Genomic DNA, 12,014 nt, shown 5'->3' on the forward strand with positions numbered 1-12,014 from the left:
AGACGGTGAGGCTGACCAGGGTCTGGATTTGTAAATTCCACTATTATCAACCAATGGTTATTTTCTGTTGATTTACATTAAACTTCAGAACAATTTTGTTTTCATTTCTCATTTTATCTTATTTTTATTTTTTGAAGATTTAATTTATTTATTTGGGAGAGAGAGAGAGAAATCACAAGTGAGGGTGGAGAGGAACAGAGGGAGAGGAAGAGGGAGAAGCAGACTCCCCTCTGAGCAGGGAACCCAATGTGGGGCTTGATCCCAGGACCCCGAGATCATGACCTGAGCCAAAGGCAGACACCCAACTGACTGAGCCACCCAGGCACCCCTCATTTCTCATTTTAAATTGGCAGGTCTCTTGCTACTTTCCTGTCCCTGGTCTCTCTGTCTAGTACTTAAATGTGTGTTTTTTTTTTTTTAATAAGAAGAATAACTGATAACTAGTATTTATATAAAGGTTACTATGTACCAGGAACTGTTTCCTTAAATTCTCACAACACCCCATAAAGTAGGTGCTATAATTATCCCCATCTTATAGGTGAGAAAACTGAGACACATATAGATAAAATAACTTGCTCAGACCGCTCACCTAGGGGATAGCAACCAGGATCATTTTAGGAGTTATTAAAAGGAACCCTGTGTAAATCAGAGACCCCAGGGATAGCTGGAATAGTTCACTCTAATTTATCAGTTTTTGTTACTTCCACTTTGGTCTCATCATGTTTTACAAAATGCAGCGCTCACCCTCCTGGACCCAGTGACTGTGGTATCTGGAATGCGGTCCCAGATGAACTGCAGAGGCTTGGAATCGTGGAGGGCACCTGGGGCTAGACCCCACACTGAAAGCTCAGCTGTGCTTTGTTAAGCAACCAAACATTGAGAATGAAGGTCACAGCAAGCAGGACACATCCTGCTTCCATCCTAATTTGAGTATAAATTCAACTTTAGCAACCAAATATTATTTTCTATGATTGACATAAAACTTCAGAAAGTTTCATTTTTCACCTTCCATTGGCAGGACTCTCGCTACCGTGCTGCCCCTATCTAGTACTCTAAAAATGCAAAAATAAGAAGGATAAAGATAAGAATAAGAACAAGAATCAGACCACCACAACAACTGCAAGCCTGCACTGTAGGGCTGTGGGTAGTTCTGGTAGGAGCCACATTGTGTAGTCCTGAGCGCGCTCAAGGACAAGGACAGGGGACCTGTTTGTTGGGGACTGTGTACTTGGCAGTTTGGGGAAAGTATGTGCACTGGAGTGCACTGCTCAGAGCCCGTGGCTGGTATAACCCTGCCTTGGCTGCTCACTCATCCTGGGACCCGGGACTAGTCAGTAACTCACTGGCCTTCCTTTTCCTCCTTTGTAAAATGAAAAGATCAGACAGGATGGGAATTTTTGGAAGAGTATGTTTCATTTTTAGCTATGGAACCCTTTCTTCAAATAAAGGTTCATCTGGAAGCTTAGAAAAGGAAGCAGATGAGCCACAGTTTCTTTGGTGGAAGTTGGGGTGGAAACCAGAATCAACCCTTCACCCCCAGTCCCTGAAAAGCCTGATTACTCTGTATATGAGCTTCAAAACACCCAGACTAGATGATCTAAAGCCCCCACCCTCTACCCCCACCAGCTTCCACACCCTCCATGTCTTTGCGCTCAAAGGAATGGAACACAGAGTATCTGGAGGCTTCTGTTTGCAAGAGATACTTGACTGCTAGAGGCGATTTTGTCCTTGACCCCAGTGGTTGGTTTTTAGGAAGCCTAAAAATGTTTAGCAAGACATCCTCAGGTTGACTTATTTTGAAAGTCTTAATGCATGTTCTTGTTTTTGTTGTATCATTAAATTCCCTTACACTCGACTTATCCTCTTGAATTTGGAACAGGGTAGAAAGATTTTTGTTTTGATTTTTTTATTAAATTTATAAAGTTGTGATATATGTAGTTACAAACTAGTCCAACTCCCTTTGGATCGTCAAAGTGGAAAGCAGGCAGAGACAAACCATTAAGATTTTCAAAAGTCAATAGGAAAGTCTTTGGAATAATTGGTTTGCATATGACCATAAGTAAATGGTTGCTTACATTAGAGACTAAGTGTGAATATTTTACTGTCAGTAAACTGTTAATTAGGCAGGGTCATACAGAATGTTAAACTTAAAGTCCCCCAAAGTGAGCTGAAAGTCCCCCAAAGTGAGCTGGGAAGTTGAATCTGAGTCGATGGTTTAAGGGACCATTCTCGTCCTCATTGAAATGCGCCATATTTTCTCTTCCCACTAACTTTGAATGCCGCTTCCAAAGAGGTGGTGGACGTTGAGGTTCCAAAGAGGTTGGTAGAGGTACACGTGGCAAAAGGTATAGGCGAGATGGAATGATGTAGTAACATTGCTGGGGCAGGTGTGGGTCTTCTAGGTGTTTATTCTGTTTTCCTATCCTCCCAACAACAAAAAATTCCATCCAAAATGCAGCCCTCTTGTTTCTAACACAGTAATAAATATCCTCCCTTCTCTAGGGGTGAAGCTATGTGTGCAGTACTTCGCAGTTGCCGTGGTCATCTATCCCTTGTGAGCCAAATGGTAATTAATGTAGAAATCATAAAAATCCAGACTCTAGTAAATCATTATGATTTAACCTAACATTTGATCCTCTTACAATGAAAGTGAGGTAGAATCTTCTCATTCTGCAGTCATTTTCTTCCTTGTAGACTTTATCCTCACCGCTTTTTCAAAAGCACAGGAAGATTGGAATCCCCCCGTTCCTACAGCTTATTTGTGTCAAATGAGTCACTGAAGAGAAATGCTTGTTGTTTTTGCAGGGAATACAGAATGCCCTTTAATCCCCCATAGCCCAGCGAAGGCAGGTGGGAGCGAGAGTCAAAGCAGACAAAGTGGATAGGGAGTGAGGAGGTAACAAGTCCACTGCTTTCAACTCCTTAGCTATGGGGCTGGGGGGATGCAAAAGGCTTCTGATGGCAACCACTAAGTACATTCTGTTTCTACTTCTTCCCTCTTTGTTTGAAAAGGTTTGCATGAATGACGTCTTAGATATTGGTTAATTGGTAATTGTGGATTCTTTCAGCAGGACAACAGGAAGAAGGCTTGAAGATGTTCACACTGAGTCATTGTATCACACCTCACTATAACATGGTGAATACGACACAGAACTGAGTTTGAGTCTCCGCTCCTCTTCCTGTGAGCTGTGACCTTGAGAAAAGTTGCTTTCTCTCTAGCCTTCATTTCCTCATCTATTAAAGAGGGATTAATAACACCCTTCTTCTAAGTACTTAACTTCTAAGATTGCTGTGGGGAATCCAGTTTCTGTGTGCTGGAGATTTCATCTCAAATCCTTTTTGACAAACACTGGCCGAAAAAAAAATAAAGAGAAAATAAAAAGAAACAGAAAGAGAAAAGAAAGAAAGGAGGGAGGGAGAGAGAAAGAGAAGAGGAGAGGAGAAAAAGCTGACAGAAAATACGGGTGAGTTTTGTTATCTCTCAGCTCTTCTGATGTAGACAGAGCAGCTGTTAGTGGCTCATTTTATAGATTTAGAAGACAGCTTGGCAATTTGCCTAGGATCACTGGTGAGCTAGAGCCAGGTCAAGAACTTGGGTCTTCTGCCTCTCCCTGGTCTAGTCAGTGTTGGTTGGCAACTCCCACCCGAACATGGAACACTGCCCTGTACAATGGGCATGAGGCAGGGGGAGCAGTCTGCCATGATGGTTTTCCCCTCATCACCGCCTTAGTGCAGACCAGCGCTAGCCAACGGCTGGGTCTCTTTGTGAATGAGATTAATTCAGAAGAATCTCATGAAAACAGAAAATGACTCAGAAAAAATAATTCTTTACCATCGATAATAAGTGCTTCTCCCCCACCCCCCCATGCACACACAGTTTTCAGTATTTTAGACTTTTTGCAAAAAAGCGTTAGCGGTTTTTGGGTATGCGATAACTCTTATACTGCTAAACTCATGTTTTGCATCAACTCATCATAATTTCAGGTGTGGAGATGGCTTTGGCATTTTCTCTGATATAATGATTCTCCCTGAGCTGTTTTAATGTCTTGGGTAAGTTTTAGCTTCCCGGGCATGGCCTCTGATTCTGACTGCTTGGGCCCAAGCCACAGCTATATCTCTCACATGGGGAGTGATCTTGGGCAATTTCTTTAACTTCTCTCTACTTCAGTTGCCTCATCTTTAAGATGGAGATCATAATGGTGCGTGCCTCAGAGGGTTATAAGAAATCAGCGAGGGAATCTTTGTTCAATGCCTGCAGAGAGTGAGTGCTCAGTACAGGTGGGCTATGAATAGTGATGAGGCTGTTCTGTTTGCAGTTCACGAAGCTGATAGACGTGACCATATGTAATAGGCATTGATATTATCTTAGTAAAGTTGATAAAATTTCATTTCCAGTCATAAAAATAATTACCTGGGATCCACCAGAAACTAGTTCTGCTAGCACAGAGATACTTGGGTGCTATAAAGACCCTTCTAGATTCAGCCACCATCAAGAGCGCTTTGTGTTTAAGAGCGGGGTGAATTCCAAATTCTTCCAGTACTTAAAGTTGATCCTTCCAATGGAGTCACAACTGAGCTTGGATTGGTGCCAACCATCTGGGCTTATAATGAAGTATCAACAGAACATAAGTTCAAAGGGAATGACAAATCAGTTCTTTGCTTTTTACCTTTCTAGTTAAGGTCTGGAAGGGTCTTCTTCCTTATTGAATACGACCTTTTAAGAAATGTAGGTTTCATCTTTCCCAAGGGAATCATTTTTCTTATGGAATTCAATTTGCTTTAAGTTTCTTTCTCTTCTGCTGACTTTGAAAGGTGAGGCCAGGGCCCCGGGGCATGTTTTGTTACTGACACCTGCTATTTCTCTCTCTCAGCTCTGTCAAATATCCCATTATGGTAGGCCTCATCTCCTAGGCCAGGTCTCAACCTGATCTGTTATAAGATGTGCCGTTTGCCTAAGAACATGTAGCATCTCTGGTCCCCGTGTGGCAGCATCACTGGGGACCATACCGTTCCTGCAGATCGAGCCAGGCGCTGTGGCCCATCGAAGCCCCCCAAACAGCAGAACCAAACGTTGCCAGGCAGAATTGACCCACTTCTGCATTGTGTGCGGCCTTGGGCAAGTCCCGAACTTCCTCTGGCTTTAAGATGTTTCATCTCTGACACTACGAAGTGAATTATGTCAAAAATCCCATCTAGTATTCTCCTTCCCTTGATCAGGAGTTTGTGCTAAGTTACTATTTGTGCTGGGGTTAGGGTTCTCTGACCAAATAAATTTAGGAAATGCTTCTTATCTTATTCTTCTCTTACAGAGTCACAAGAAACACGTGCATGTTCATGTCCCTGAGAAGTCCATGGTTAAGAAACCTGTCTAACAATGCTTAATCCAGTATTTCTCAAATATAGGTGAATATGCAAATTAAAGCATTTTTATTCATTAATATTGCTGACTGACAATTGCTTTACTGGGAAGAGTTCCAAAGGGTTCTGAGGGAGAGACTTGTGTTCCAGGGTTCCTAGATGATTGGGTTATGTAAGGCAAAGAACACACAGCAGTATCTCTGGATTTTTTTTTTTTTTTTTTTTTTTTTGAGAACGAGAGCAGGCACGCGGGTTGGGGGTAGGAGGGACAGAGGGAGAGGGAGAGAGAGATTCTTAAGCAGGCTCCAAACCCTGCACAGAGCCGACTTGGGGCTCCATCTCATGACTCTGAAATCATGACTTGAGCTGAAATCAAGAGTCGGATGCTTAACCGACTGAGCCTCCCAGGTACTCCAGTATCTCTGATTTTAAATGACCTTGCAGAAGTACCATTGCCATGTAATTAGAAAATGTTTGTATGTTTTAAACAGTTTTTTGAGCAATTGGTTTGTGGAGTCTAATAAATCACCAGAGTATTCATGCTTCAACTAACAGAAGGCAAATCTGGGGGGTCGTGGCTTGGAAGGAGCTACTTTACTGGCTGACTCCTCACAAAGTCAAAGTTTCAATATCAGCTTGCCCTCGACCCCCGGCAGTCCTGCCTTATGAAAGGCAAGGAACCCGTGCAAGCTGCTTTTCACTAGAGTCCTGGGTTAGCTCCAGGAAATAGTGGCAGCACTACACATGGTTTCTTCCTCCCCCTTTCATGTCAAATCCGCTAGGAATCATAATCTGAGATTTCAAGGGAGTAGGAAAAACTAGCTTCCATTACATTTGAAATGGGGCTAATGAGAATAAAAAAACGCAGTTGTGAAAGGCTTCTATTCCATCGTTCGGTAAGACTCCCGAGACACTAACGGAAAAACATTAGGGTAAAGCATGAAATCACTGTCATGAGAATGTTAGGCATTAGGCGTAAGCAGAAGATTTCAATCAACGTGACTGGCCTTTTGGCAGCAGCTGACATAAGACAGTTCTGCAGATGCCAAGCATTTTATCAATGAGTGGTCCAGTTGGGATCCTTTGTCTGGCGCCTGGTGCTTCGGCCAAGTCAGGAGGACGTTATCAGAGGCACAAAGTTTCAGGCAGTGGCCTGGGCTAGGAGGAGGGCGGATGGGGTAATCCAGGAGTATGGCTGTCCCCAGAGCCACTTCAAAACAAAACAAAAAAAGCCACCTAGACAAGGAAGAGAGTAAGCCAGGGAGGTGCAATTAATCAAACTTGATATTAAACAGTGTGATCATGTAGTCTTTCCTTCCAGCGGGTAGGTTATGGGCTTTATATTAAATTAATATCTCAGAATGGGCGCTGGTGCTTGTGTCTTAATTACAGGAATTAAATTATTTACCCTCACACTTAAAACAATTTATGCCGGTTTCCTCCGACTGCTTGGCCAGTAAATGTATCTGAGGCTGGGGATCTTTGTCCTAAGTGTCTTTTCCCATTTAAACTGTATCTTCGTAATGTTTCCAATTTGCAAAAGCCCTGGTGTTCAAAAATAACTGGGAGAAACGCCGGACTGTGGGTGGCGGGTAATCCAACCCAGCATCAGGGCATTCCTGACCAAAGGGAAAAAATGCCTCTTTCCTGAGCCTTTCCGGATGAGGTCATTGTTTTCAGACAGCCTGTACCTAATATAAACGGGCTCAAAGTCCACGGCTTGCCTCAGACCAGTGTTTTGTCAGGGAACCACATCCAAAGCCATGAGGACTAGTCGGGCTGATAGTAAAAGGAACCTGCTCAGAGTTATAGTATTTTTGTTAAATCCTTGTTTTCAAAAAAGCAATAAGTGCCCATCTGGTGAGACAATAATTCATTAAGTGAAAAAAGGAAGCAGAAGGCTTGGGAAGATCAATCTCTTCTTTTTTGCCTCACGTGTTTGAGTTATTGTGAAATGACAGGACCAAAATCTGGATTCTGGATTGTGCAGAGTGGAGGAAAATCCGAGGAACATTCTGGGCGTGTTTTAATGGCGGCTTCCCAGAAAGGATGATATTCTGCAGGTGTGATGTCAATGAACTGGTGTGTTCTTAGGAGTGGTCTTCAGAATCGGTAGGAGACAGAGTGGAGAGAAGGGGGTGAAGACTCTGTGCACGAGGAAGGAGGTAGAATCATGCAGGAAACTTCTCGTTCTTCCTGAGTTGGCTGGGGCACACCCTCTGGGTGGCACACCCCTCTCTGGAGTCCAGCTCAGCCCACGAACTCCTGGGAGGAAAGCCAGGGCCCAAGACTTCCCTTTGAGGAGTGGATGCAGTCCTTCCATGTGTGCCCAGCCCCCTGGTGAAGAAAAGCTGAAATCTTAGCTCTAAGATTTGTGTGTTTAGTTAATGACCTGGGAACAGACTGAGTTCATGGAGCCTCATCACATGGTTGAAGACAACCAAGGTTTGTTTGTTCATTTTGTAAACTGTGCTGCCTGGGCTAGACCATGTCTTTAAAGATGGGGAGAGTGCAGGCGCATTTCCGGTAGTTGAAATAGTTTTATGCTTATTATAATACGTTAATACTCTATGCACATATTTTTTGTTTAAAATATGTATCTTCGATAGCAACATATTTAAAGATATTATTAATGGGGTTTTAAAATCAACAGGACTGTTTTGTAGTGGGAATCCAGCTAAATTAAATTAAATTAGGAGCGCCTGGGTGGCTCAGTTGGTCAAGGGTCTGCCTTCAGCTCAGGTCATGATCCCAGGGTCCTGGGATCGAGCCCCACATCGGGCTCCCTGCTCAGCGGGGAGTCTGCTTCTTCCTCTCCCTCTGCCCCTCCCCCCATGCTCTTTCTCTCTCTCTCCCTCTCAAATAAAATCTTTTTAAAAAATAAATTAATTAAATTTAGATTGGTCTGTTGGAGCACTTTAAAAAGTGTCTTCAGTGACTGTGAGTGAACCCTGTGATCCCATTTCTGCTCCTGTGCTCTCTTTTTCTTTTATACCCCATTTCCATGACAATACTTCTCTGTTAACATAGCTCTGAGATGAATTCTTTCCTCCTTGGGATGTAGTTTTTGTGCCCCTGCATGGGGTATGCAGGTGCTTTGAGTTTGGATGTGTCCCTCATCCGTCGAATACTTCCCTGATAGTTGTGTTTTGTGGAAGTTTGCTCCCTAGATAGGCTGGCTTCAGGAGGGGGCCAGCGTATCCTGCTCAGCATCCCAGGAACTGGCAGACAGCACCCCAACTTCAGAGGCGGCCCGGCACAGTCTTGCGGGCTACTCCACTGAAACCAGCAGACGGTGTCAGTTCATGCTGCTTCTTTTGATACTGGGCCCTTTAAGATAAGAGATTGTAACTTACTTTGATTTCGGGAGAACAGGCTAGCGCATAATTCCACGTAAGGCAGGTGCGCTCTGTACCGTCCCTTCCAAGCACTCTGCCCGCCGCCGTTTACCGGGACCTCCAGGGAGCTGGCGTTTGCCTTCCTCCCCAGGACAGGTAAGACCGGGGAGCCGAGCTCTGCTGTGCCTCACGTGTTCACACTTGTCGAGAGGGACAGAGGAACTGCAGGTTGGCACCCTCCGTGACTGATGAATAGTTCATGGTGACTTCTTGTGCCAGAAAACTTTCTCTGCAAATGAACCTTATTTTGAAAGAACGCTGATTTAGAACTCCGCGAATGTTCCATATGCTTTATTGACCTGCTTTAGACATTTACTGGGAAGACAAAAGTTGACAAACTTCAGAATAACAAAACGTAAAGCGGAGAGGGGCCCCGTGTGGGCAGTCAGCCGACTCTGTCGAAACTTGTTCCCTCTTATTCTTTCTAAAATGTAACATCACCTGATGTTATAAAAGGCCTCTAGAATGCTCTAATAATCTCTGGGCTCTCCTCAAAGATAGAATCTGAATTTTAATGATAATACTGTGCATCTTAATTAGTATTAATGTATTACTAGTATTTAGAGTTGGAAACTCTGATTCGATGGCTTTTCCTAAGTGAAAGGGATAAAATTAGAATATCTCAAGATGTCTGCATGTCTCTATTTGAATAAAGCCCTCTGTTTTCCCTGCACTGTAAAAAGAGTGGATTTTGGTTTTGATTTTCAGGAAAGATAGGGCAGGTTTTAGAAAGTCTTACATGACAGATTATAAGTAAACAGAGTAAGCCATATATCTGATTATATTCTTTTGAGGTCAAACTGGAAAAAAATAATCTTTCAAAAGAATTTCATTTCTTTTTTCCGTTTTTCGACTACTCGTTCTTTCTACTCCATGGCATATTTTTAAGGGATTTGGAGTCTTTCCACTCGCTTCCAGCTGGAATTTACAGAGAGTGTATCTCTAGAACATTCAACAGTTGACTTGAATCTCGGTCATAATTAAATTGGAAGGCTGGCAGATTATTCTGAGACTCAAAAACAGGCACACCTTATGTTTGGAGCATAAGGACTTTCACTACTCTGCATTGTTTTAAAAGTATTCTCCGTTGGGAAAATTGACGACATGTTTCAATTACCTACTTTTTAAATAGAAAGATATTCTGAATGGATCTATAATGAACAAATTTGACCACTCTTAAATTTTGTCTCTTATTCCTGTAGCTGGGTCCCTGATGCTTTAAAGCTTTAACAAAGCTTTCCCTGCTCCCCCGTCCCTCTTTAAGGAGTACATCATTCTGTCCTTTCTCTCCTCGCACATCTTGAAAGCATTAGCTACTAAGATGACTGTTGATTTACTACCTTCTGCTCTAAACGATATGCTTAGAGCTGGTGTTTGCATATAATTAATAGTAATTTAGGCGTACGAGACACCCAGCCTTCTCCTTTATATTAAAATCTAACTGCTGGGGCGCCTGGCTGGCTCAGCTGGTGGAGCATGCGATTCTTGATCTCAGGGTTGTGGGTTCCAGCCCCACGTTGGGTGTGGAGGTTACTTAGAAATAAAATCTTTAAAAAAAATCTGATGGTTGACATGTACTTCTCCGTCGTAACATACACTTTAAGGGTTGGGGTGACCATCAGGATACCAACTCAGAATACTGGGACTGGGATTTTGCAAGACTTACCTCTAAATGCCATTCCCTTCCAAAAAGGGGGGGGAAATGCAACGTGCTGACGAGCACTCCTTTTAGATTTCATCTGAGAGAATGGAATGCTGGACAGGTTTTTCTGCTTTAAGAGGCCGTCGCAGCTGCCACTGTAAATGAGCTCTGCCAAGGTCAGTGACCAGTGGGTCAATTAGAGCATGACATTGCCAGGGACATGCCCAAGCAGTGGGAGCAGGCTGCGGGAGCACTGGCTACCGGGTTTTCACAGAACAGTCAACAATAGAATGAGCTTTGAGAGGGCTTGTCCCCATCTCCCCTCCTTGTCCCTGTCTCCCCCCGCCCCCCACTGCAGTCGATGCTTGCAGGCTCCCTCTCCTTCTGACTGCACCACGGTACCTTGACCACCCTCAAAGAGCACGTATCTTGAAGATCTTAATGGAATAGAAACTCCCTGAGCCTGGTATTACTCTTCTTTATAATACTTTTCATGGGACTCACACCTCACGCTGACACGTGAATTGAAGTGGTAGACAGCTAGAAGGTGAACTGGACTGCACAGTGCCCTTAGGAAATAGGTCACCACATTAGGGGAGTGTTATTATTTTGTGGAAAGCCCATCTCTTGACTCTTTTTAAATGATTTATTTTTTTTTTTTTTAAAGATTTTATCCATTTATTTGAGACAGAGAGAATGAGAGAGAGAGAGCACATGAGAGGGGGGAGGGTCAGAGGGAGAAGCAGGCTCCTCGCTGAGCAGGGAGCCCGATGCGGGACTCGATCCAGGGACTCCAGGATCATGACCTGAGCCGAAGGCAGTCGCTTAACCAACTGAGCCACCCAGGCGCCCTTTTTAAATGATTTAAATGGTCTGTTTTCCCGATTTTTCCTATGTAAGGTGGTGTTGGCGACGTGAACCCTCAAATGCAGGTACAGATGCATGAGTTTAATTAGCCATTTTACTTCTGAGGCTCGTGGCCTCACCCAAGTCTTTATTATTATTATTTTTTTAACTTTAAAGGAACACTCTAATACTGTGCCTCTCTAATTGGTAACTTCCTCAGGGAGGGTCTGCTGATGTGTCCTAGAGCCCTCCCTGGACTTGGCATTAAAGCAGCTCATTAATGTTCTGTTTGTTATCATTAATTTACTAAGCATCTTTCAGCAGGTGGCAGGCACTGTGCTAGGTACCGTGCAGAATAAGTCTCTGTCATTTGGAAACCATAATCTCGGAAGGATCACTGGCATTATGTGCCAAAGATGAGCTGAGCAAGTCACCTACATGACAAGTTAATAAGCTCCTGAGCAGGGTGAAGAATGCAAGTATAGGACTATAAGATGTTAGGGGAGATAGTCACCACAGGAGACAAGGATGCTGGCGAGGGAAGGCCCAGGGCTCCTTGGGATAGAGATAGAGCCCAGTGGTTTCAAGGGGCACAATCTGACCACCGATCATATCTCACCGTGGCTCCAGCGTGGAGGAAGGTTGCCTCTTGTTCTTCGGAACCATCTCCACAGGGGCCACAAGGGATTGGGGATTTATTTTCCCTTGCTAAAATGGTATTCTCCAGTGAATTTCAAAGTTATTTTTTCTAATGTAAACCTATCATTTCA

The 12,014-nt window shown here is 43.6% G+C and overlaps 1 protein-coding gene across 2 annotated transcripts in view; it reads left to right on the forward strand.

The window, feature by feature from the left end:
* Positions 1-12,014, forward strand: part of ABLIM1 (actin binding LIM protein 1) — a 291,491-nt gene that overhangs the window by 69,954 nt on the left and 209,523 nt on the right. Inside the window, exon 1 of one of the 2 annotated variants that reach the window (XM_078077083.1) lies at positions 7,634-7,803. The exons of the other annotated variant lie outside the window; for it this stretch is intronic. Within the exon in view, the coding sequence (XP_077933209.1) occupies positions 7,746-7,803 (58 nt within the window). The 5' untranslated portion in view covers positions 7,634-7,745. Of the gene's footprint in view, positions 1-7,633; positions 7,804-12,014 lie in introns of those variants that run through there. 2 annotated transcript variants of the gene reach the window in all.

This window comes from Halichoerus grypus, chromosome 7, assembly GCF_964656455.1.
Source record: "Halichoerus grypus chromosome 7, mHalGry1.hap1.1, whole genome shotgun sequence".
Classification (NCBI taxonomy): domain Eukaryota; kingdom Metazoa; phylum Chordata; class Mammalia; order Carnivora; family Phocidae; genus Halichoerus; species Halichoerus grypus.